Consider the following 26919-nt stretch of genomic DNA (forward strand, 5'->3'; position numbering starts at 1 on the left):
TGCTTCTCACATCACTGTTGTGACTAAAAAATAAACACTGGCCCGCAGGTGTTTCTCAGATTGAGTGCGATTTGCTTCCTGCAGGTGACCTTTAGCACCAGTGGTGCCCGGCTGCTGTGTGAGCCGCTGGGGCCTTGGTGTCATGCAAGCCTGTTCTGTCCTCAGCCGCAGAGACCCTCGTGGTAACTGAGCAGCGGCCAGTCTGCTCCCTACAACTTGTATTTAAAGCAATTCCGACCAAGAAGAGATGCGGACCATAGATGTTTTACTTTGCTGCACCTAGGGGCTGGCCAGGAAAGCGGTACTCATATGCCCTGCCAGGCTTCCCCCCCGCGGAGGGCTGCCAGGCTGACCCGGCGTCTGCCCTCCACAGGCTCGTCCCGGGACAGAGGCAGCGCTGGGACCCGAACCGTATGAGGGAGCACAGGCGGGATGGGGCCGGGATCAGGAACCGGCCCTCCGCTGCACCGAGGTCAGCTCTGCCCTGCTCGTTGCGGGAGCTGAGGGTCCGCTCCGGCAGGTATTTGCACTTCGGCACCGCTTACAGCTCTGAACAGCAGCGAATAAACGCCCTTGGGGGACCGGGGCAGATTTCCTAGCGTGTCACCGCTGCAGCGGGCACCCGCCGCGTCGAGCCGCGGGCACTACTCCGGCTGAGCTTACACCGCTGGTAAGGGGCAGCCCGATGGCGGTGGAGGCGAGCAGAAACTGAAGCTGAGCCCGGCTCCTAAAATGGCAGCGTCCCGCTGTCAGGGCCGCGTTCCCGGCGGCACTCAGCGGGCCCGGGCTCCCCGTCCCTGTGCGGCCGGCCCCTACCCCCGGCCAGGCGCGCAGCCCTCAGGTGCGGCGGGAACAATGGGCGGCGGCCGTGAGAGGAGGGCGGCGCGCGGCCCGCCCCAGCGCCGCGCCGAGCGCACGGATACGCGGCGCGGCGCGCACGCCTAAAGTAGTCCGCCTTTGTTCCGCGGGTGGCAGCGGCTCGCCTCCACCTGTGTCCCTCCGCCGCCGCGCCGCACCGCCCCCTGGCCGAGGAGCTGCCTGGCGGCGCGGGCGGGGCGGGGCGGGGCGGCGGCCCTTTGTGCTCCCACAATGCACCAGCGGCTCCTCCGCGGGAAACAAAAATGGCGAGGGGCTGCGCCGCGGCTGGGCTGGCCCTGAGGCGGCTCTGAGCCGTCCTTCGCCCTTCTGTCCGCCAGGGCCGCAGCTCGGGGGGGGTCCCGCCGCGCACCGAGGGCCTGGGCCGCCGGGGGGAGGCCGCTGCCGCGCTCGGCGATTTCCCTGTATGAGGCGGTTGGCACCACTGGGGGGACCGAATGAGGTGAGGGGGGAGGAGGAGGAAGGAGGGGCGGCGGGGGAGGGAAGGAAGCGAAGGAAGGGCCGGGAAGGGGGCGGCAGCTCGGGCCCCGCAGCGCCCCCCCGGCGCCCCCATCCCCGCCCCGAGGGCTGAGGGGGTCTGGGGAGTTCAGCGGGGCCGCAACAAAGGGAAGGGGGCGGCGGGCGGGGGCCTCGCACCGGCTGTGCCCTGTCTTTTTATTTTTTCCTCTCTCTCGGTCCGTGGGCATTGGCCGAAATGGCTACGTTCGCTCACGTGTGAAGGGAGCGACACAAAAGAGGCGGTGGCGGTGCTCGCTGGTAACTTCGGGTTGGTTTTTGCGGTGCCTCACCTCCAGCTCTGTCAGCAGCGCGGCCGGCAGGCTGAGCAGCGTGCCCTCCCAGCCCGTGAAACACGGCCCCCGGGCTGCCTCGGGGAGCTGCCCCGAGAACGCGCTGTGTCTGCTTCCCTGCTCGAGTGCCGCAGGGGGAAAGGGTCGGTGCTCCTGGTAGTCGGGGAGAACAATACGGCTCCGGGCGGCGGCGGGGCACCAGGGGCCGTCACCCCCCAGAGCATCTGGGTGCTGCGTGCAGGAGGAGGCCTCGGCGTGCAAGGATGGGCCTGCCGCGGAGGCAGCCTAGCGTTCTGCTTGCTCCGTGGGTTTCTGGTGGTTGGGCCCAGCTCGTGACTAAAAGGCCATACGCAGTGATGGATAATCGCGTGATTTTTTTTCCTGGTTTACAATGTAAGGGAACGTGATAAATGTCTTGTATTTAAGCTGGCAAAAGCATGGGATAGTAAGAAAACAGGTTCCCTGATTTTTGTTGTCTGTAATCAGGTTGCTAAAAGCTAACAACCTAACGTTTGTCCCTTTTCTGAGAGCTCAAATTACAAATCTATTGGAAGAAGAGAAAAAGCATAGTTACAATAGTATTAGGAAAGAGGTTAATACATTTAGTTTCTTTTTAAGAGAAAAGAGAACAAGGGGGTACAAAGATTGAAAATAAAATGTAAGAAAGTGAATAACAAAGTAGTGAGAGAGAAGGATGGCTCTTTGCAAGGAGCTACAAGCTAGTGAAATGTGCATCTACAGTGAGAGTTTAACAGTAATGCTTTCTGCAGTTAACTCACATTTTGTCAGTTATATGAAAGACAATTCTTAGAGAAACCACATATGTACTCCAGGACGAATTCTTAAAAAGTGTCAGTTGGTTCTAAAAGTTGGCTTGGTGTAGTTGGTTTGCAGTTGAGGTGTGTGTATATATTCTAACTAGTTGAAGGTGATACACGTGGCTAGTTAGTATCAAGACTGAACTCAGATATGCTAGTTCTTCACTGCATTAGGTGATCAGGTGAAGTATGAGAAAAGCTGCTGTAACAAGTAGCCACAGTTCATTTGCTATTAGGCAGTGGGCATCTGTATTTTCTGGAGATAGGTGTGAATAAAGATAGTACCTGAGACACTTCAAGTTGCTTTAAAGCATGTTTTGCACAAGTAACATGGGGAGTAGAGGAAGAAGTTTGGATGGAAGAAACAAGTAAGTGAAAGCCAGAATGAATTCTTAGTTTTTGGTAATACTTTTTGTGTGACTGCCTCTGAGCTTGCTGCAGTAGGTTTCACCTTCTTTACAGACCTTCCTTGCAGGAAATGGAGGGGATGTATGTCTTTGAGTAAAGCACAATAGGAGAAGAATTATAAAACCACAGGTATTGCTGGAGGGTCTCTGGGCAGGGTGATACCTGTTAGTGGAAGTACTGAAACTAGTTTAATTTGCACCTTAAACAACCTACATTTCAAGCTGATGGCTTCTTCCTAGAAGGTAGAATCTCTATTGTTGAGTGAAGTCGAGAGGCTTGATTTTCTATGAGAGATGATAACTAGTGATGAATGTTCCTGTTGAGTGTGGGCATATTTTGTTCACTAACTAAACTTCCCGGGGATAATACTTTATTTTTTATGTTTTAGTTAGATTTATTTCTGAAAGGTTTCTTACAAGAACTGACTTTTATGAGTGCTCCATGGTAATAAATTTAAAATAAGTCTATCTTCATGAGTTTTGGTCAGCTGTGAATTTTTTTTTTCTGCCAGTGCAAGTCAGTGTGTTGTCTGTAATCTTTACAGCCTGGGTGCCTGCTCATTCTATACTCCCTTAGGTGCCCTGCTGGGCATGCTGTATTTGGATACTGTGGAAACCCAAAAGGCAGTTGTTATGTTCAAGGGGGTGTTAAGTATATGTTTAAGGGAAGATCTGATTTGAGAACCTGATACTCTTCTCTCCTTAATGCTACCTTCTGCCTCTTTTTGTGTATAAATACATGATCAGTCCCAAAACAAATGGCTTTTACAGAACAAATGGGGTGGTACAGGACTACCCCACCCGACCTCCCAAGGTACTACAATATGCAGGGAAATATATTCTTCCTTAATGAAGACCTAAGGACTAATACTTTAACTTTACATGTCAAACAGAATTAAAATACCTCTAGTTATTTCTTGAAGGAGGACTTGATCAAATAAAACCAAAGTCAGAAATGTTTGTTGTTATAGGGCTAGGCAGCTGCTGGGATAAATGCATTCTTCCTTTTCATGGTATGAATCGGTCCTATTAAGGACAGTCATACTTCATAAGATAAGATGATGATTTGGGTCATAAGGGATCTTGGGAAGTCCCCAGTTCTGCTCAGTGCATCTTCAGTCACCAGGCCAGGTTGTTCAAGGACTTATCCAGTCAGCCCTTGAAAGCCTCCAGTGATGGAGGCCACACAACCTCCCTAGGCCTCTGTTTCACTGCTAAACTGTCTTTATGGGGAGAAAATTTCTCCGCTATATTCATCAGAACATCTTTCTTCCACTTACGTACATGAAGTCTTGTCTTTCTACCGTGTGCTACTGTGAAGAGGCTAATCCCATCTTGCTAATCCTCTCATAGGCTGCTGTTAGGTCTCTCTGAAGCCATTTCTTCTGCAGGCCAAATAAGTCCAGCTCTTTCAGCCTCTTCTAACAGGCCAAGTGCTCCAGTCTTTGGCTGTCTTGGTAGCCCTACAGCGAACACATGCTAGTTTTGTATCTTATTTTGCACTGGGAAACCCCAAATGCAATATACTTCATGCTTCAGAGTTCTGAGTAGAAGGGAACAGTCACTTCCCTTCAATCTTCTGGCCAAGCTTCTTTCTAGTGCTCAGTTCATGGACTCAGCTGCTCATCAGCTGAATTGGCTTTTGCCTCTTTTAGTTCTTAGTACCACTTTTTTGGAAAAAGGCAGAACTTAGTATTTTTATCAAGTAATGCAATGGATATACTTTTGAAAGGACAGAAATACTTTAAAAAAAAAAAACTAGTGAAAAGATGTTCTGTCATTAGCATAAGATTATTTAAAGTGTCTAACCATACAGAGTAATTTGGAGCGAAAATCATAGCCAAAATGATGGCAAGTCTTCTTCAAATGATTAAAAAAACCACATCCACCATATTGGGATAGCAATGTAAGTAATGTATTGCATGGAAATCACTTCTGATGATGATGAATACTATTATGTTAAACCTGAGTAGTGCTGGGAAGTAAACAAGTTAAAGTTTCTCATCTTGCTACCATGGAGCAGCTCATCTAGAAAGTGGGTGCCCTGAAACCTTCATGCCTAAATCTTCACGCTTTAAATGATAATTTAACCTCCCCACCCTTGATGGATTTGTTTAGCATGGCTTGCTTGCGTGGTCTTCGAATGGGCTTGCTGCACATCTTTAAATAAGAGTGTGAACTTGACTCGTATGGAACCGTGGGACCAGGTGGGCTGCTTTCAGGAGCACGCAGGTAACTGATGTTCTTGTGGGGCTGCTTTTTATCAACTGAGGTAGTGGAGAACAGAGATAGTCAGTGATGACTAGAGATAGCAAATGTTAAACCCATCTTCAGGACAGGCCGAAACGTCAACCCAGGAACCACAGGCTAGTTAGCCTCACTTGGGTTAGTGGAACAATTTTGAGAATGTATTTCTTTTCCCACAACCATTGCTATTTGTTTTTCTAGGTTGAGGTATGCCTAGGTTAGATTTCGATTATCCTTTTTTCCTGCACATTAGTGATGTGGCTTAGGCTTTTCATCATACCAGAACATAAAATAGTGTGAAGGTAAGGTGCTAAAAGTACACCTTTGTGTATGTGTTCTGTGACACAGCACGTTGGAAGTGGCTCCATGAATCAGTACAAAAGGACAGACTATGTTTAGACATGTATTGGAGCTTCTGCTTATAAGTATAGCAACTTCCTAATATAATAGTGTGTTTCTGTATGATTGGAACAGTGACTACTGCAACAAATTTGTCACTATCACAAGCGAAGTGAACTTCCTAGGTTTTTTGGATCAAGCTGGTTGTATGTTTGGATTCGGGGCAAGCGTGGGAAGTATCCTACTACATCTGTCTTTGCTCATGGCCCAGCAGAATCTTTTTGTTTGGGGGAAGGAGTATTGCTGCCACAGCAAGCCAGTATTTTGGGTTGGAACTAAATCATCTTCAAGGTCCCTTCCAGCCAGAGCCATTCTATGATTCTAATATTGTTCAGCATTAGATCTGATAAATGGGAGAGATGGTGCAAGGAAGGGAGAAGAAACATGCAGTTGCAAGCTAGCAGCTGCAGTGGAAGCATGGCTTTGGACTTGGTTATGCAGTGTTGGGTAAATGAACTAAGACTGTGGCTCCCAGAAGAGATTAATTCCCCTTTTCTGCCACCCTCTGGCTGTGAGGTCTTGCTGCTTACCTGCTGTTCACCTGTCTAGTCACCTTTGCGAGGTGCTTGAACTTGTTTAACGTATCAGAAAAGTAATCCACAATAAGGGGGGAGAAAATGGATAGGAAGCTTATGGAGAAGTCAGCCTGTTATCCCAGAGCTGGTGGGAGGGGAGCAAGCTGCTGTGTTGGATCAGTCACACGAAACTGTACTTGTCTGGTGTGTTCCCAGTCTTTGTTAGGCTCTCCCCTCTGCTCCCCCTCTGGTCCCTGTGAGATGCTAACTGTCCTGTGTTGAAGAGTAGAACAGACTGCTGGCATTTTACAACCCTTATTCATAGCTGAGGGTGTGTTTCATTTTTTTTAAAGGTTAATGGAAGCATACATTTCATCTAATTCTAGACACAACAGTTGAAACTGAAAGGGTGAAGCTACTTCTGATCAGAACATAAAATTATTATCTCTAGTTATTATAAGAGAGGAAGGTCTAGTGAATGAACTTGTGTGATATCGCCTTTTCCAGTTTTGAGGCAGCTTTGGGATCTATGAGTTGTCTCAGTAGGATGCAGTGTGTATATACCAGTAAATATTAAAAATGTGTGCCATTTCCAGACTGAGTTCCTTCTAAAACTGCTGGACTATCCAAGCTTGGCTTCCCTTCAGTGTGGCTTGTATATACTGGGAATAAACAAATTATCTCCAGGTCCTCCTTCTATAAGTTCTCAGTGAATTAAAAGTTTCTGTTAATGTTTTGGATGCTTAGTTGCTAACAATGTTTTTGAATTGTTTTTCAAAACCTGGGCTCATAGGGTAGTGATCACCTCTAACCGTGGACGGTGAAGTATTTATATATCACGCAGTCTTTCTGAAACAAGCTTCTTGAAATTGCCTGGGCTGTCAGCGAGATGCTCTGTGCTCAGTGGTATGCTCTGGCAGTGCCAGCTGAGGGAGTTCCTGTCCCAAGCTGCTTGTTTGCTTGTGCTCTGTTTTGCTGATAAACCATTCTGTGAAACTAACCAGTGAACTGCGCTGCCTGGAGAAATGACTGGAGAGTTCTTCCTAACAGCAGTGCTTCAGAGCAGCTGTTGAAACTGAAAAAGTACAGAAGTATGAGTGACCTACCCTGGTACTTGGAAATGAGAGGGTGAATGCTGCCATCCTCTTCCCATCTTTTCTCCCTGGCTTCCCTATGTCTTCTTATAGGGCTTTTGGGGAGAAATGGGAGTCAGACGCTGCATGAACATTCAGACTTTCTAACGTCCAGTAAAGATAATTGGCAAGTTCTAATTTTCATTTTAGTAGATACAATGCTATGAACAGGGTGTCATGGTTCAGTCCGCTTACTGAACCAGATTTTTGGGTAGCTTACTTTCTGAGGGAATTTGCCATTCCAGTTGACAAAGAATGACAGTGACCTCCTCCTACTGCAGCATGTTACTGTAACTTAATTCATTAAGTAGATGAGTAGAAGGGCTTTTGCTTGTCTTGCTTGAGAATATCTATGGTTATGATCAAGACCCTGAGGTGAAAAAATGAGTGAGTGTTCTCAGTACTTCATGAGATTACCTTATGAAGGAATGGTCAAAGTGCATTTCCTATTTTGAAGCATATTTCAACATGCAGACTGAATTCCCCTACTACTAAAGAATTGCATGGGTACGTAAGTACTTTCTTTGGAGTTTAAGTGCTTGATTAAGAGTAGAGCCACAGCATATAAACAGTATTGAATAAAAGATATAAAGCTTAATACATGCTTAAGTTGGACATTCTGTATGACATGCAACATAGCTCAGTTGTGCAAGTTAAATGAGATAAAGTAAGTTTTTATATTAGATGCATTTTTTGGGGCAGGGGAGAAATAAGACATTGAACATTGTGCAGTGAGAAGTGCTAGAAGGGAAATCTTAAGATGGTGAGTAAATTGTTACTTAAATGTTACTGATTTTATTGGTAATCCTATAAATTGGTGGGAAGATGCTATGGAGGTAGCATTAGAGAAGACCTGAAAACAAGTTCCTTAAAAATGTGGAATGCTTAGATCAATTTCAAAATGGCAAGGAGTTAATGTAACTTGCATTTTCATTTAACATCCTATAAAAAATTAATTTTAATGGTTAGTGTAACTTTCTGGTAATGGTTTGTTAATTAAAATCAACCAGTTAAAACAGTGGCTGTTCCCACTTGATCTCCATTAAAACATTGAGGACATGTTTCACTGAGGAGGAATTTCTGATCCATGTGGAAAGCAACTGCTAAGCTTAACAGCAACTGTCAGCCTGTTTTCCAACTAACCCTGTTTTCTGTCTACACATCAAGTTACACCTGAAACTGCCTCAGCAGGAGCTACTTCATGAGCTGTTCGGTCATCACTTCAGCAGTGCTGTCTCCTATAGAGCAGGCAGTGTGGACAGGGGAGAGGTGACTGCTTCATTGGCTCAGACCTTTGTGGTGTGTGAGTCGAGATCCTTCGGTGTTTGAAGCGTATATTGTGAATTTAGGCTGTTGTACAAGGCCGTGTATAGACTCCTTGTAGAAGTGCTCTGTACTAGGAAATGATGCACTAGGCACTTAAGTTAGTCACTGAAGTTATACTTTGGAATTACGGGACAAATTTTTCTGTACTAAAGTCGTCTTCACAAGCATATGATCATTTCTTTTGTAAAACTCAAAATATTGTGCTTGTTGATTTGCTTTTTTAATTGGAAATCTGTACTAGATTATATATAATAAATGGCCTGACTGTCTTTTTGCTTACTGTGTCCAAGATCTTTCAGACCCTTCTCATGTGCTGTTACAGAAGAGACACTGTTACTACTTTTCAGCCACTTTCTCTAGTCCTATAAATCAAACTGAATAAAAAGCTGGAAAGAACACCTTTGAATGTCTAGAAGAGTTGTTCTGTCAATACACGCATTAAACTGTTTCAAGGTACACTAGACTAGTCAATTTGCTTTGGGTGTTTTAGAATACCCACTGCATTTTATTGACCTGTTTAATAAGCTAAATCAAGTTCATAGATGTGATGATGTAACTTGTAGTATCAGAATACTTAGATACTTCCTAATGATGATTCCTTTCCAAAAAAAAAAAAGAGCAGTTTATAGTTTCACAGCTATTTCTAGGTTGTTTTGAACTAACCTTGCCTAGCCTTTGAACATTGCTTGCTTTATGCCAGCTTGGGCATTTATGTAGTCAGAGGAGTTGGGGGAATTGAGGTTTTAATCTTCATCCTCAGGTTACTGGCTGACTTCAGACACGCTTGTTTCAGAGCCTGTTTGGTACTTGGGTATGTAAATGCTTGTACAGATACAAAGGAGAGAATAGAAGGTGGCAGCAACACGTGTTAAGGGCTGATGGCATGTTTCAAAGGCTTTTCCAAAAACTAAAGCTAATGTACAAGAGAAGGGATAAAATCTTGCAGTGATGTACAGAAGATGGTGAGTTCAAATGATGAAGTACTTTAAGGATATGAGTTTATTTGGAACAATGCAGAAGGTGCCTGGCCAAACAGAAGAACTTCAACCTACTGAATAGCTGGGTAATGAAATGGCAAGTGAAATCCCGTGCAAAGAGAACACACAGTGGGGAGAGAAACAGTAAGCTCTGGACTGACTGCAGTTAGAATGAGAACCTGGAGTGTCTAATAGTTTGAAAATTTTTATGCAATGCCTGATGGCACTGCTGTGGGGAAAGACTGCAAATCTTATTCTTAAGAAGTAAAATGACGCAGGCTAACGAGCTCAGCTACAGCAATTCTCTTGTTATAAACTTCTATTTTGAATGCTGCCTGTGTCCTGGCTTCTTTGTCAGAGGCTGTGGTATCATAGAATCATATCCTAGAATGACTTGAGTTAGATGGTCTTTAAGGTTCCTTCTAATTCCAACGCCCTGCCATGGGCAGGGACACCTTCCACTAGATCAGGTTGCCCAGGACCCCTTCCAGCTTGGTCTTGAACACCTCCAGAGATGGAGCATCTGCAGCTTCTCTGGGCAGCCTCTTCTAGTGCCTCACCACCCTTGTAGTAAAGAATTTCCCCCAACCTCTAATATTAATCTCCCCTCTTTTAGTTTAACACCGTTCCCCCTTGTCCTGTCATTATCTGCCTTCGCAAAGAGTTGCTCTCCATCTTTTTTTTAATAAGCCCCTGAAAGTATTGAAAAGCTGCAATAAGGTCAAGCCTTCTACAGGCTGAACATCCCCAGCTTTTTCAGCCTGTCCCAATAGGAGAGGTGCTCCAGCCCTCTGATCATTGTTGTGGCTTTCTCTGGACCTGCTCTAACAGCTCCATGTCCTCCTTGTGCTGGGCTAAGGGCCCCAGACCTGGACGCAGCACTCCAAGTAGGGCCTCGCAAGGGCAGAGCAGAAGGGAACAGTCACCTCCCTTGACCTGCTGGCTGCTCCTCTTTTGGTGCAGTAGGACTTACGAAAAGCAGTGCTAACGTTAAATAGCTTTCATGTGGGAAGCAGCAGAACTTATATTGCAGAATCATGAGGGGGGGGAAAAGAAATGGTGATTCTAGTAATTGTATGTTTGATTTTGTGTGTGAAGAAAGGCTAAAGGACCTCACACTTTTCCTTTCTTATTCTAACATAGAAGTAAACTGTTTTACATTAGAAATGTAACATGTAGAAGTCATTCCTGTGCTGGAAACCTCTACAGCTATGTTTAGTGGCAAAACACATTACAGTACTGGGTGTATCTGAGTTAACTTAGACCTTGAGTTAGCATAATGCTCAACCTACTGTTCCCCCATACACCATGTCTTACTACCCTGAGTAGCTAACTGCTGTGCACCACATTAACTATAGACTGATACTCTCACTACTGGGGTAGTAGAATTGTCTTAGGACCCTTTTAGTTTCCTTGGAATTCTAGAACTCTGACAGTGTCTACAATGATTCATATTTGCAGAAGCAATCCTCCATTGAATGTTTTGATGCATTCTCTGATGCTTCTGGTACCCTTATGAAGAGATGGAGCAGAAAAGTTGTTTGAGTGTCCCCATCCCTATTTATGTCAGTGTCATAGAAGATTCTTCTTTTATACAAACTTGTCTCTTTCAAATTTGTGGAGTCTTGTAGTTGCGGAGTCTGAAAATACAACCAGCTTCTTAGGTAACTGAAGTTCTGGAGGTAGCTAAGTGAATTCTATCGGTAAATCATTAATATCTAAATTAACAGTTTTCTTACTTTACTATAGTTTTGTTTACATTTTCTCTTGCTTCTCTTCTTTCAGAGACTCTACAGCGGTGGGTAATTCACTGGTCCATAAGCGGTCTCCTTTACGTCGAAGCCATAAGACCTCAGCATCCTTGACCAAGTTGTCATTACGTGATGGGCAGAAAGCCAAAAAGCCACTGTGTAAATTTGAAGAAGGTCAGGATGTCCTAGCTAGATGGTCAGATGGCTTGTTTTATCTTGGAACTATCAAAAAGGTAAACAGCTGTTTAACTTCAATAGAGTCTTACAGTATATGTTGGTTAAATAAGACAGCGTTATTGTTTCACGTACTTAAGATTAAATATATTCTTCTACTTAGTCCTGTTACTCATGGCCTCCACTGTATTCATGTTTTTCAGATAAATAAACTGAAACAGAACTGCTTCATTATATTTGAAGACAGTTCCAAATCCTGGGTTCTCTGGAAGGACATACAAACAGGCAAGGACTTCAGTGAAGTGGTCATTGTTTGGTATTTTGTTTAGATTATTATATCTGTTAAAATGATTGTATTGTATGCTTGTTTCCTAAAGAGCAATATAGTTTAATGTGACCCAGGGTCATGAATTAGGCAAATTAAAAAACAAACAGAAAGCCTCACCTCTTTTCAAAAACTCTTTTCATTGAAGTTACTTTTTTGTTTGTTTGTTTGTTTTCCCATAACTATGTGCAGGAAGGGTAGAACACTTCTAAAAATAGTCACGTTTGTGTTTATTTGGATGGGAATATAGTATAATGCTGTCTTAACAGAAAACTCCAGGACCTCATTTACAGAGTTTGACTTCCTGTTGTTTTCAGTTGAAACAGCATAATGTAGAAAGAAACCAAAGACTGGAAGATCCTGCATTTGAATGGATTTTTCATGCTTTAAAATAGCACCATACTCTTTCACATAAGAAAGTATGGGGGTATTTAAGTATTGTAAAGAAATGTTCAATTATCAGGTGAGATGTCTGTTTTATATTAACTTTAGTTTTTCAGATATTTTGGGACTAGCAAGTGCTTTAATAATCTAATGCTAATAAAGCATGGATGAGAATTTCAGTGAGTTTCATCTGATCATCTGAAAATCAGTTACTTTTACACGATGATGAAATAGTAATGGAAAGCTGATCTGTCTCCTGCTGATTCTTGATATTCAAACACTATTTGCTAAGAGGAAAAGGTTTGCATTCATAATAGCAAATGTTTTATTTCTGAGAAGATTTTAAATTTTTTTATATGGTGCTAATTTATGATCTTTGAGTCATTCATGGTAACAGTCAAATGTTAGTTCATGGGTATGATAACAAGTAGATTAAATAGCTTGTATTTTAATCCAGATTTTTACCCTGATATGTGGTGTAACTGAAGCAAGATGTACTTTTTTTTTTCCAGTCTAAAAGCTAACATTTCTCTTAACCTTTACAGTTATTGTGTGCTTTTGTTTGCTTGCAGATATTTATAAGAAGTAATAACATGTTTCCTAAGTGTGTTGTAAATTTAAAATTTAAAGCACTTTGGGCAGATTTATTAAAAAGACATGCACTAAATTGTGCGTGTAGTATTTATAGGAAGATGCAAACTGCTTTGAATGCAAAACATATCTGTCAGTTGTCCAGATAGGATTTGTCGATGCATATTTTTCAGTCTGCTTTTATATTCTTTATTCAAATATTTAATTTTTGTCGTTTATATTGAGGAATCATGGAATGCATAGTCAATAGGCAATATATAGCCTATATCTATGCGGCAGCCTGTGATAAGTGATGAAGATACTTAAAGTCTGTTCAGAATGTGTGAATTTATTTTTTGCTAGGGAGTTTGACTGAATAGCAATCTGTTTCTACAATTCATGGATCTGTAACTCATTACCAAAAAAGCATATATGTGATGATGGTACCAACTGCAGATGTAGTCTGGAGGGGGAAAAATCATACCTTTGTCTTTTTCTAGGAGCCACTGAAAGTGGGGAAATGGTCTGTACAATATGTCAGGAAGAGTATTCAGAAGCACCGAATGAAATGGTTATATGTGATAAATGTGGGCAAGGTAACTAGATTTTTTTTCCTATTTCCTGCATTTTAAAAGACATTTGCTTCATGGAGGAGGATATTTACATGGCTATCACTGATTGCTCAACTAATCTTAAGTTTTATAGCTCTTAGAGGCTATTAAAAATTCAGTGAATAATTATAAAACATGTTAAAGTAACTAACACCTCTTCTGTAAGTAAAGCTACTTTTTTACTGAGAAAATTTAAAGGACCGTTTTGAATGTTACTGTTTTTTGATCAGAGTTTTGGCACTCGGCAAAGGATAATGCATTATAGTTGGATTAAAATTATATGTAGTTATTTTTCTTTTGCCTTTTTTTTTTTTTTTTTACCTTGGTTAATCACACTTAATATAGGTTATCATCAGCTGTGTCACACACCAAATATTGATTCCAGTGTGATTGATTCAGATGATAAATGGCTCTGTCGACAGTGTGTTTTTGCAACAACAACAAAGGTATGTTCCTAGAAAAAACTCTTCTTAATATTCCCAAATTGCTCGCATAACTTGTTTGAATTTGAAACCAGCAAATAATACAGCATTTTTTCAGCAACTTCTCTTGTTAACTTTGATCTGGATGAAAAAGTTTTGTATTTTGGGAATTAATCTTTATTTTAGAGATAGGTGACATTCCTTTTTCATTTCATTTTTTGAAAATATGCTGGTATATTAAGGCATAAGGATAGGTGAAAGCACTTTATTTGATTATAGACGAACTTTTGTAACTTTAAAATTAAAGGATTTGAAAGTTTCAGGAATGTATGATTACTTTTGTAAACTAGTGTATTTATTTTGGCTCAGAGAGGTGGTGCACTTAAGAAAGGACCAAATGCCAAAGCACTGCAAGTCATGAAACAAACATTACCATATAACGCAACAGACCTTGAGTGGGATGCAGGCCATAAAACCAATGTCCAGCAGTGCTACTGCTATTGTGGAGGACCTGGAGAGTAAGTAAACAGATAACTATGCAAGCACTTTTCTCTATAATAAAGCTGCAAACTTTGACCCTGATCCTGTAGACTTTTACTTGTTACATTGGCTGTTTCTGTTGTATATAGGTATTAAAGTTGATGTGGAGTGGAATTTTTAATTACTCATACTGTTATTTTAAAAATATCTCCTGGGAAATATATTATTAATGTCTTTCATTGTCCCATTCAATTTGTTTTAATTTTGTCATGTGACATAAAATAAAACAAGCCCCTTCTACAACAAACAGTAATATAATTTTGTTTCATTGCTATTGCTCTATGCTTGAGGTCAGATGGAGTTATTCCTGATCTTGCAGTTGTAGACAACGTTTTTCTGATGTTAACACACCTGTCATTAGTCAGAAATGTAAATGTATCTGGACATCAGTTTATTAAATACAGTTAGAATAAACAGCTGTATTTATTGTGAAGTTCTTTGGATATTTTTTGAAAGACAAGCTTATAAAACATGACTTAAGTTTGTGTATATATAAACAGTGACACGCTGAAAAAAGGAGTATTTTGTTGCTTTTATTGTCTAGATTTGCACAGGTGCTACACTGTCTTTGTTCATGTGAGTAAAGTTATGCTGAATTGTTCCCTTACATCAGGGTCAGAATTAATACAAGGTAGGATACTATGAGGTAGGATCCTGTCTGATTCTACTTCAGCATGATGCCCTGTATTGCAGCTGTTACCATAAGCGGCTGGCTCTTTTTTCTCTTAACGGCATTATAGAGTCCTTCCTTGGTTCTTCCATTTCCAAGGAATGAGGACATCTAAGCAGATAGAAATGAATACTGTGGTGTCTGCGTGGATTAGTGAATGAGTAAAGTAGCACTGAAGATTTGAAGTCAAGGCAAGTCAGAGTCCCACAAAGAAGTAAAGCTTTTGGGGTTGGAACTAGGTGATCTTTAACGTCCCTTCCAACCCGAGCCATTCTATGGTTGATTTTGAGTTTATACTCACATAGCAGAACTTTGAGAATTTTGCAGACTTACAAAAATGTAACTTTCAAATTTGCATGGTTCCTTTTCTCAAGGGAGAAGGTGGAAAAAGGCCAAAAAAAAAAAAAAAGAGCCTAAACTGAGGCTCAGTTTGAGGATTCAAATAGTTGAACCCTCAGAACAAATGTTTGTGACATATGCGACTGTTGTTGCTTTAGAAAATGACAAGGAAGCTAATCCAGTATGTGAGAAGGCATTTAAATGTTAAATGGATTTCTTTAATTCTTATGATCAAGAATTAAAAGATCAGAGGAAATTCAATTTTATTTTTTTTAAATAACTCAATCCTTTTTTTTTTTAATTATTATTTAGGCCTCTTCGAGTCAAACTTTTCTAGTAATGGTTGATTGTGAAACTGTGTTACTGAAACATTCATATTCATATTTCAGTAACACGGGTGACTTTTATAAATAGTGAAAGTTTGGGTCAGAAGATCCCTTGCTATTTAATTTAAATTGAAATGGTTCTTTGTTACATTTAACATGTGTTGTTTTTCTTTCTGTTGGTGAAGCTGGTATTTAAAGATGTTGCAGTGCTGCAAATGTAAGCAGTGGTTCCATGAGGCTTGCGTGCAGTGCCTCCAAAAGCCCATGCTTTTTGGTGATAGGTAAGAAACTTGAACTATACTTTACGGTTGCTTTTATTTAAAATGTGGAGGGAGTATGTCATAGGTGAGCTTTTATTAAGGCATCAGTAATACATCAGTATTTTCCAAAAGCATTGTGGTGAGTTTAACATAGAAGATTATAGAAAATAAAAGATGTGTTCAGGTGCCAAGAAAATGCACTTTGTCATCTCTGTTTAAAAAGGAAAAAGAGGAGGCAGAGAAGATGTAATCAATGGATAGTTGACTTTAAACTGTCATTGATTTGACTTTTTGTGGAGATCCATTATACAATAGGCGATCCATATATAGATCCATATATACAATAGGGAGATCAGAAGTGTTAAAGCAGAACACTTTAGTGGGCCTGTAGTCTAGATACGGGCTTTCAAGTTCTCACTTTCTAGGTGACTAATCTCACATATGCAATAGGCACTATGCTTTGATATAGGCTGTCAGTGTGTGTGCTGTAGAGAAGACCTAGAAACAGTGTGAAAATCGACCATTAGTGGAACAGGGTAAATAAAATGTTTTTCTGACTGTTTCCCTTGTTCCATTGTCTGTAGTGCATCAGTGTTCCTGTCTCCATCCAGCTCACCTGGGTAACACCAGCTCTTTTCCAGCTCGTTTGAAACGATTAGTACAGGGAACTGGATAAACAGGAGAGATAGTTAGATGACAACTCTTTACATCCTCTGTTCATGTGTGATGAGTGGAGAGAAAAGGAAACAAGAAAGGGCGCTTGTCTGTGCTTTCCTTTTAAAAGGAATTTGGAGTATTTGGAGCAGATAAGAGAGAATTTGAGAAAGTAATCAAGGAGCATCTCATTACGTTTTCTTCTACCCCTCAGTTGTACTGAAATGTTTGTGTGAAGGAACCAAATTAAGACCTAGGAAATGCTCCTTTAAACACATGCTTATCCTTGTGCACAGGCTTCTTCACTTGATTGAATGGAATGGGGACACTGGGGAACATCTTTACCAATATAGTCACAGGTTGAGGGAGCTAACTTTGAAGACATGGAGCATAAAATTTACAAAGTAGGGATAGCTGTGTCAGGTAGAAGACAGGGTGCATCGTAGAAGCTGATGGTGGTGGATGAAAGGACTATCAAATGCTGTCTGGCTGGGTTTCTAGACTGCTTGCTTTTCATTTTTCCCCAATCTGTCTTTAAAAAAAAAAAAAAGCAAGTGAAGAGTCTTGTCAAGAATGATGAGGTGGTAGCTCATAATAAGTAATATGTTAAAATATTTTTTTTGTGTGTGCTTCTATACAGACACCTACCACCTAGTCACACGTATATATACATGTGTATATATTTTTAGGTTTTATACGTTCATTTGCTCAGTTTGCAGTTCTGGACCAGAATACCTCAAGCGTTTACCCTTGAGATGGTAAGTGAAAGTTTAGAACAAACCAGAAAGGTGAGTTGTGTACATAGTGTGCTTTATTTTTTTTCTCATTAAAAAAAAAAAAAAAAGGAAATTCACTTGCTGTCTTGAGTTGTTGTTTCCTGAGTTGTTCTTGTATGAACTGGAACAGTTTTCCTTTCAAAGTGTATGCATAAATGCACACACATATTTGCAATTGTGTTCACTTAGGATTTATTCCTGGAATTTTTCATTAAATTTGCAAATAAATACTTGTTTGTATATGTGAAGTTTGAGATACCTAAACAAAAGTCCTTTGCAGGTTTAGAGTCTTGTTGTTAGATGAGCCAAAGGTACAGAGTACAATAGTAAGCATCTTGACACATTTTATAGTAGTTTTCTTGATGAGATTTAATATCTAGTTCTAGTTTAATATCTAGTATCTAAGTTCTAGTTTGAAGTCTTTTAACTGTAGCTTGTATTAGAAATAATATCCAGTTTAATGGATATATATGCTAACAAATATAAGGTGGAAATGACCTTGTTAAATGTTAATTCATGATAATACTTGTATAAATTTAGAATTATTTAAATGTAATGTGGTTTAAACCAGTTTTGGAGTTTAAAAGAACATCATGAGAATGAGGTGAGGCAGAAATGAAAGTACAATTCAAAGTTGAAGCAGTCACATTGGGAAGAAAAAGGGTAGGAGATTTCATAATGTTGTTTCCTGGACTGAGTGTTTTAAGTTATGCTTTGTGTTTGTCTAACTATATTGTGCTAATCTTTTCTCCTAAATTATTTCAAAGAAAAGCAGTTGGGGAAAACCTTTTGTGTTGTTTTTGAGTCAAGTATTTCTGAATTCTAGGGTAGATATAGCACATCTATGCCTTTACAACCTAAGTGTTATTCATAAGAAGAAATACTTTGATTCGGAGCTTGAACTCATGGCATACATTAATGAAAACTGGGATAGATTGCATCCTGGTGAGGTAAGTAGTTGGAATACTTTTTTTCCCCCCCTCACTCCTGAGTCCTGAAAGTCAGTGGGAGTTTAGGGACCTGTGAACTGCTTTATGGAGCATATTAAATCTATTATTACCATAAAATCTGGTAATTCAAATGATGAGAAGATCATCTTCAATTTCCTTGCAAAAATTGGATGTTCAAGTAGTGTATGTTTTTCTGAGCTATGGAATTTCTAAAGTGACCCACTGAACTATTAGTTTGTTGTTTGCATGGCAACTTTATTTTTATACTCAACTGTTTATTCTGTGGCATACATGTTTTGCTTTTCTTTTCTTTTGTAACTGTCTCATAGTTCTTCGATATTTTCATGTGTGCAGACCAGAAAATGTAGAAAATATTGAACTGAATGCAGAGTATATTTAGTATGAAGACATCAAAGTCTCTTAGGTGTACAATCTGACAAATTATTATAAAGAAACATTTATTCTTTCCTCCCTCTTCCAAGCACGAGTGGTCAATTCATCTACCAGTCTAAAGACTTCGATCTTTTCCAGCCATTTGACTCACTAAACAGTTATCTTAGGGGAGGGGAGACTGAAAATTAGAAAACTCACCTCTTTAAGTGGTACTTTTAATTTCTTAACCAATGCTTCTATACCTTCATTGAAACTTCAGTCACAAGGCTACATTTTTTGATGGACTAGATTTTGAGTAATTGTGTAAAAGCTGTAAGGAAATCTTCACTGTTTATGCTGATAAATTTCTAAGTACCTCTCATGAAGTTGGGAAAAATTGTATCCTGAAAAATTTGAGGCAAGTTTTTTTTATCTGGTTTCTTTATTGAGCAAAAATTAGTTGCAGAAAGAATAACATATACAGTACTGATGGTATGAGTTTTCTAACAGTGACAAGCTAAGAATATTACAAAAATGACATATTTCTCTAGCTGGTTAGAGTTGAATAAGAGATAAAGCTTTTTATTATTGATAAGCTAGGATTAATTGGTGGAATTATGAGAGCTCTGAAGTCAGTATTTTTATCATGTTACTACTTATGATACAATAAAAATATTGCAATTTTCTATAGCTAAGTGCTGCAGAGTTGCAAGACCTGTGGATAGCAGTGGATTGTACTGAATGCATGTGGTAAAGATGCCTAAAAGCAGTTGTTACTTTGTGAAAAATCAGTCAAATTTCTCTCCTAACTTTGGTAGTCAAGTGGAATTACTGTGAATCTTTCCCTCTTGCCCTAAATTATATTAAAAGATTGTTGTGGGTTTTTGAGTTTATATTTAGCTTTTAGAAATGCTCAATGGGTTGAATGTGCTAGCTCTTCTGTTTGGTCACCATTTTATTCTTTAGAAAGTGTCTGAGGGCTTTTTTTGGGCTGCAGGTGTTGTACAGTCTCCTGTAGTATCCATACTGAAAGTGAAACTTTATCAACTGTTCATCAGCTCTATAATTGAAGATAAATTAACTGCAGATCCAATTGGATATAAATTCTGGAGCATTCTGGCATGACAGCTGAAAATATGGTAGCTTCATGGCTACTTTAAAAAATAGCTGTCTAAATACAAAAATAACCTTGTAAACTCTATTACATAAATGTTATGTCCACTTTATAGTCACCAGTGCAGGCAAAAAATGGGAATTAGGTCCAGTAGCAGGATTTTGGTTAAAATAATCAACAATAAAATAGTTAAGTTTTTGTGCCAATGTAGTTGTACTCTGCTTGCAATCTCAATTAGTTTGGAAATAATGCTACTGAGGAACTCTTGTTAGCAGCCTTGGGAGGGCAGACTAGTATTACATTCTTCGAGTATAGTAAAATACATTTAAGAGATGTTTTTCTTGTAATTCTTAAAAGTAAAAGGTAAATTATTTGGCCTGGGCTTAATTCTAATATAAATTCTGTGGATGTGAACTACAGAATGTATGGGGTAATGGGCTAATACCCTTTTGGGGTTAGCCAGTTTCCACAACTAATACCTTATAAATGTACTTCACATCCAAATCTATAATTTTAGTGACTCAAAGTAACTGGAATCTTTCTATTACTGAAGAATTCGTCAGGTTAAATGATTTCTTAATACTTCACAGCTGGCAGATACACCAAAATCTGAAAGATATGAGCATGTACTGGAGGCATTAAATGATTACAAGACCATGTAAGTTGTTGGTATTTTTTGTTCTAAACGTTTGCAGTTTTATTGTTTGTAGTTTTCAGTCTCCTTTGCTCAGTCAACCTGATAATCACTCTGGCTGTGGATAATATTGACATATTGAATACTGTTTCTATTTCAGACTATAACATCCCATTCCTATTTGAGTGGAACCCAGATTATGAGAAAGTTTTTAATTTCCATCCTCTTCCGAATTCTCATTCTGTATTTCAGACTGAGGATTGCAGTAGAGGAAGAGGGTTAATAAAATAGCATTAGGATGAGTATTATAATTTTACCATAGATTTGTTTTGCATGAACATGTATATGTATTTGCATAATTTTTAATGTTGTTTTCCTTGGAGTCAGAATTCTAACAATTAACTTAAAATCATCTAGGTTTATGTCTGGAAAAGAAATAAAGAAAAAGAAGCATTTGTTTGGCTTGAGAATTCGTGTTCCTCCTGTGCCACCAAATGCTGCTTTAAAGGCTGAGAAAGAACCGGAAGGAACTTCTCATGAGTTCAAAATTAAAGGCAGAAAATCATCTAAACCAATTCCTGATGTGAGGTAAAATAATCCAAAGGTTTTAGCAATGTTATGGTAAACTGGAACTACTTGCAGTATATTTTGGTGCCTATAAAAAAGTCCTTTTCATTGTTTAATGTACATTTATTTAAATAACTGTAAAGGTGGACTGCTATTTGTACACTTTGCAAATATTTTAAGTTTTAAATTGATTTAGCTGTATATTCTCCTTTAAGGTGATTATGAGAACAAGGTCTTCAAGCTTATTAGTTTTCTATTATGATCCTTCTGAAAAAACTTGATATTTAGCAGTAAGAACAATACGAAGTATCTCATCTTTGCTGCCATTGGGGAGACAGTATCTCTTGCCTTTCTGGTGCACTTATGCAATGATATTAACTGGATTTTTCAACAGAAAGTATGATGTGAAGCTATATCTTATATTAGTATATCTCTTTTACCAAGTGTGATCATAAGAGTAAACGACATTTAACACGTGTCCATTCCTCTTCAACATTAGGGAGTCCGTAATGTCACTAGAAAGATCTTGTATCCGTTGTATTATTCTAGAGGCAAAATATGTGGCTTTTACATGACAATTTTGGTTCACCAAAAGCTTATTTAGCACAATGTTTATTCATTGTCAAAGGAAAACATTTATTCACTGAAAACTATCTTCAATAATACAGAACAAAATATAAATTTTCTTCTAGGGAATTAAGTAATGGTATAGAAAGAAAGGGGAAAAAAAAATCAGTAGGTCGTCCACCTGGTCCCTATACAAGAAAAATGATTCACAAAACTCCAGAGTCGTCTCCTCTGGTAAGGTTTTGGATATATTTCTTTTCTTTTGCTGTAACTGGATTATAATTTTTGCAGAAAAATATAACCAGTTAATCTAAATCGTGATATCCCTCCCCATTTACCCTCAAACAAAACAGATAAGCAATTCAAACTTAATCTGAAATACTTTGTTTTTTTCCTTAGGATAACGAACCAGTTCCAGTGATAGAGAACCCAGCCTTGGAATTACCCTGCTCTGTTGGGTAAATTTAAAAACAAAACAAAACAAAAAAAACCTCTGTAAAGCTATTCTAACAACATGTCATTTATTTGTTTGCTTCTGAAATGTCAGCTGAGTTTTTAATATAAGATTATTTTCATTACATGGCAACCCTTATCTTGCATACCAGGAGATCTGATGGAACTGCACATTCATCCAATACCTCAGATGTGGAATCCACAGGTGCTGCCAGTATGAAAGAAACTACCTCATCTAGCATTTCCAGACATTATAGGTAATTGTACAATTACTCTATCTGCTATAACGATTAAGAGATTTAATATATTCATTTTTTAAAAAGACTTTCAGAAGGAAATCTTCAGGGGAATGTTCAGGGGAACAGAAAGCAAGCGGTTCAGCAGTAGTTCACCTTTGATAAACAGAAGTTGTGGAAATAGTACAAGAGGTATCTTGCCAAAGCATAATGTTTAATGTTCTAAGTCTGGTTTCTTGAAAAGCAAGGTTGTGTTATGCTTTCAGTGAGTTTTGAACCTTCTGGCTAACTTTGACTAAATCTGAGCCAGGTAGTTCCAAAGAGATTGCATTTTAACAATCTTCAAGAAGATGCTCGCTTGGATGAGAGAGAAACCCAGAATAGCAACTCGCTTGTAGTAAGGCAGGCAATTTTCTAATCATCTGTATTCTAGACACTTCCAGTGCTGTGTGGCTCTTCTTTTCTGTCTTGACTTTAATTGAAGTTTTGGCAAAGCAAAGCTAGAAGATAAGGTGGGAGATTGAAAAAAGTCGTGAGGCAGTTATAGTAGCTGTGAAATAGAGATAAGGATATTTTGGAACTGGTCGGAGAAGGACTGAGGATATTACAAAGGGACCTAACACTGAGGAAGTGGGAATTCACAGGGATTTGGTATAACGAGCTACTGAGATGCAGAGCTATAAATTGGCTGGGGGAATCTAAAGAAATAAGACAAAAAACTTTCTTCACGACACAGAGTTTTTTGTACTAACTGCTGTTCTTTGTTAATGTAAAATGAATACTTAAATTACTTTTACAGAAAATAAGTCAACTCCACAAACACTTTCTGAGCTTAATTTTCTAATAATGGTCAGAAAAGAACAGACATGTACCCCAGATTAATTTTAGCAGTTTTTGTTTTGGTAGGTTTCTGTATTCATGTTAAAGAACAGTAAGTATGCTGCAATTTTTTACAGTCTAATAGAGCATGAAGTATTTTTGGTACAGTCTTCATAAATAACTATGACCCACATTTACGACAATAAATTGCTACTTGAATTTTACTCTCTCGTGATACATGATTCCTCAGTCTGTGTATTTGGTGGATGGATCCTCAGTCTATATTTTCTCCTGTCTTTCTGGTTCATGCTATTAAGTCCTTTCATAGGGATCTTTGTGTGCATTATTGCTACAAATAATCTGTCTTCAAAAACTCTTCTGCCTTACAGAATGCTGAAACAATTACCTAAGGACTTAAGTCACTGTCTTGTATTTTTGCAGTTTATTCCATTTTTTTTTAATGTTAAAAATATGCCCTTTTTTCCTCATGATGTTACGTAACAGACTTGAACATCAAAGTAAGCATACTGTTTAATTTAGGACTTGTTATAGAATATGGAAATTCTAGATGTAGGTTTTTACATAAGGTTTTGTGTCTTGGATAATTAATATTTGGATGATGGTTTATTCTTGGATAATGCCAGAAGCTCCTGTTTTCATTACCAGATAATAAATCTGTGTGAGTTTTCAATATACATATTTTCCTGGCCAAATACAACAAATCTTTGGAATGTCAAATGTGTACTATAAGAAATAGTCATGTAGAATAGATTTTTCAATTCTTCATTCACATGTCAAAGTTTTAATTTGCTGAGATATATTCAGCTTGGGAAAAAAAGCATGCATATATTCCTTCTTCTACTTACGGCCATCAAGTCCCAAACTCTTACAGTACAACTTTGTTTTGTAATTGAGTGTGATACCTATGTGAGAAAGCTGTATTTTTAATTTATAAATCTAAGCACATTTGGGGCAGATTCCTGTGAAGAAATTTGTTTTCATTTGGGATTCATCTGTATCAAAATACCTTCTTACCATAACTAGGCGTAAGCTAGTATCATTAGTTAAATTTGTACAATTTTTCTTATGTAAATCTTTGGCAAGTGCCATGTTGGTCATCACCTAACTAGTCATCATTACCTATAGGTAACAACTACTATTATCACTGAAAGAATAGAGCAAAAGTTGTGATTTGAGTTGTGTGGGAATAACTGATGATAAAAGATACATTTTGAATGTTTTTTTCTTGGAGTTAATGCTGGCGTATTTTTTTAATAGTTTATCTGACTCAAGAAAAAGGACTCGTACAGGAAGAACTTGGCCTGCTGCAATACCACATTTGAGAAGAAGAGGTCGCTTTCCACGAAAAGCACTCCAGACTCAAAATTCAGAAATTGTAAAAGATGATGAGAGCAAGGAAGATTACCAGTATGATGAACTCAATACAGAGATACTTAATAACTTAGCAGATCAGGAGTTACAGCTCAATCATCTAAAGAACTCAATTACTAGTTATTTTGGTGCAGCAGGTAGAATAGCTTGTGGTGAAAAATACCGTGTGTTGGCTCGTCGGGTGACACTTGATGGAAAGGTGCAGTATCTTGTGGAGTGGGAAGGAGCAACTGCATCCTGACTGTAGGACTGAACATTATGTTCACTGCACTGTCATCTGTAAGTACAGTTCATAACGCAGAGCCACGAGAGAAGCGTGTCTTTAAATGTTTCTAAAAACAAAACAAAAAACCAATTTAGCCTTAACATGTAATTGTTATCATTACAGCTCTTGTGATAAAGACTTATCTTTTTAAAATCTGATCTGAAACTTAAATTTTTTAATCTGAACATTGTTAGATTGTTTTAGGTTGGGATATTTTGGGTTACAATTGCTTAAAAATGTGCATGGTGTTTAAAAAAAAAAAAAAAGACATTTTCTAGAGAACATTCCATGGATACAGTTATTGTGATTTAGAGAAAATATTATGTAGATAGCACAAATCTTTGAAAAATTTTGGTTTGTTTTCTTACCCAAATGTTTGCAGAAATGTATTTCTATTTCAATACTTTCTAGATTTCATAAGTGCAGTGTATATAATGCCTACTGAAGACTGTAAAATACTGAAGTTTTCTTTCAAACAAAGTGTAAAAAAAAAAAAGGAAAAAAAATATATTGAGCCTGTAAATTGCTCTGTGACCAGACTTCATTGTCTTCTTAATATATTCTTTTGTGTGTGTGTGTGCGCGTGTGTGTATATACATATGTATATATGCACACACTTCCGTGTGCGTGTATATATATGTGTGATTGTGACCTATGCAATACAAATTATGGGATTGGTCAGCTTCTGAGTATACATCCCATAATTCTTTTTTCAGGAATAGTTGCCAGTATTTACACAGCAGCATTTCTTCTCAGGCTTATTGGGTGCTGTTGCTTTCTGTGTACTAAGGAAAAATGTCAAACCAGTGCAGCATGTTCTGGCAATGGGTGCAGTCATTTATGTTCATATGTCCTAGGTAATATATTCCATTATGTTTCATGTGACTTAACTATTAAAACCAATGCAGGATTTGAACATTTTAACTCTACTAGAAATAACATTTTTAAAGTTATTGTGGCACCTTGATTGTAACTTTTGTGTCCCAGTTATAAACTAAGTTGACAGGAAACGCACACAAGATTCCTACATACCTGTAGTTCACAGTCATGTTTTGATAAAGGTAGTATGAACAAAGTGTGTTATTGCACAGGGTCAACAAACAGTATGTTGCAATTTGAAGTAACATTACTGGTTTTATTACAACATTACCTCTTTTGTTTTTATAAAATGTACCGAGTTTTAAATTGATAAGTTTATTTTACTTGTTTAAAAAAAAAGTCAGTCTCTTGCCAGTATTAAATGTTTTTTCTTTGTCTGCTACTTTTGAAGGGGGGGGTGAGCCAAAGAGTAAACAGAAGAATATTTTTACTTTGGTGGTTATTCACTGTACTACATAAGGCATCTTTTTTTCTATGATTACAAGTTTACCACCAAAATAAAATTATGTAACAAATGACAGTGTGGTTTAAAATGTACTGCCTGAGTTAGTGTTTATTTATTCCATTACTTGATTATTTGATTCTTTTTCTGCTCATCTTGAACATCTTGAAAAGGTGATCTATTTTTTTCCCTGTCACCTTATAGCCAAAGGAAGCAGAGAAAGGTTTTTATCCTGTGCTTGGGTTATGGCTGGCTGGGTAATATTAGCTTTATAAAAAATTGCTAATTAAAAATTGCCACGTCTGTTTACCTTCACTAAAATGTTTTTTTTTTTTTCCTCACACCCTCAGCTATTAATTTAATGTTGCCTTGGCTATAGCTGCAATATTTTGATAACACAGCAACTTCATGTTAATTTTTTGAATGTTTATATCTTGGGATAATGCAAAATGTAAAGCCTTTGTAACCTTACTTACACCATCTGTATCTGTCTTATTATTTCACTTAATTCAAGTCCTTTAATTCTAACTGAACACCAGCAGTATTTTCAGTAAAGTTTCATTTGAAGATAAATATTGGAATGTACATGGGAACTTTAGGCTGGGGGAGAGGGGAAGGGGAATATTTGTCAAACTTAAGCTGTCCATAGACTTAACTATTGTGAATGTCATTGTTTCATTTTATTATGATGGTTGACTTGACTCTGATGTTCAGTTTGTATTTTTGGAATTGCTTTTTTCTTAGAATTAAAGATGAACATTAAATGTGTGTATTTTCTGAGAGAGAAGAATGAGTTTTGATTCTGTATTCTTGTGAAATACATACGTGGTGGCTTCCTCCCATCCATCATTCCTCTATCTCTGCCTTGCCTGTTACTGTCCTAGAGACACTTGCCCTGCGCATAGACACTAACTAGTGTTCGAGCTGTGCTTGAGAGATGC

The 26919-nt window shown here is 38.7% G+C and overlaps 1 protein-coding gene across 3 annotated transcripts; it reads left to right on the forward strand.

Annotated features, from left to right (window-relative positions):
• The first annotated feature begins 1057 nt into the window (after window positions 1-1057).
• On the forward strand, window positions 1058-25196 carry MTF2 (metal response element binding transcription factor 2). 3 transcript variants are annotated; one of them, XM_035537847.1, is made up of 15 exons: window positions 1058-1318; window positions 11272-11470; window positions 11615-11696; window positions 13191-13286; window positions 13647-13747; window positions 14093-14241; window positions 15784-15879; window positions 17202-17270; window positions 18115-18238; window positions 20315-20382; window positions 20776-20946; window positions 21618-21726; window positions 21892-21950; window positions 22098-22202; window positions 24279-25196. In XM_035537847.1, exons 1-15 carry the CDS (start codon window positions 1314-1316, stop codon window positions 24631-24633), a joined length of 1788 nt encoding a protein of 595 aa, XP_035393740.1. In that variant the 5' UTR covers window positions 1058-1313; the 3' UTR covers window positions 24634-25196. The 3 variants fall into 3 exon arrangements, with proteins under 3 accessions (XP_035393740.1, XP_035393742.1, XP_035393741.1); XM_035537849.2 differs by lacking the exon at window positions 1058-1318 and adding an exon at window positions 1613-1807; XM_035537848.2 differs by lacking the exon at window positions 1058-1318 and having other exon boundaries at window positions 11453-11470; window positions 11615-11727.
• The last annotated feature ends 1723 nt before the right edge of the window (window positions 25197-26919 follow it).

Source organism: Cygnus atratus, chromosome 8 (assembly GCF_013377495.2).
Source record: "Cygnus atratus isolate AKBS03 ecotype Queensland, Australia chromosome 8, CAtr_DNAZoo_HiC_assembly, whole genome shotgun sequence".
Classification (NCBI taxonomy): domain Eukaryota; kingdom Metazoa; phylum Chordata; class Aves; order Anseriformes; family Anatidae; genus Cygnus; species Cygnus atratus.

Bases quoted from the DNA above. Each gene is read 5' to 3' on its own strand.
- MTF2 (XM_035537847.1), top strand. The intron at 13,287-13,646 runs GTAACTAGATTT...CACTTAATATAG, and splicing joins ATGTGATAAATGTGGGCAAG to GTTATCATCAGCTGTGTCAC. The intron at 14,242-15,783 runs GTAAGTAAACAG...CTGTTGGTGAAG, and splicing joins TATTGTGGAGGACCTGGAGA to CTGGTATTTAAAGATGTTGC.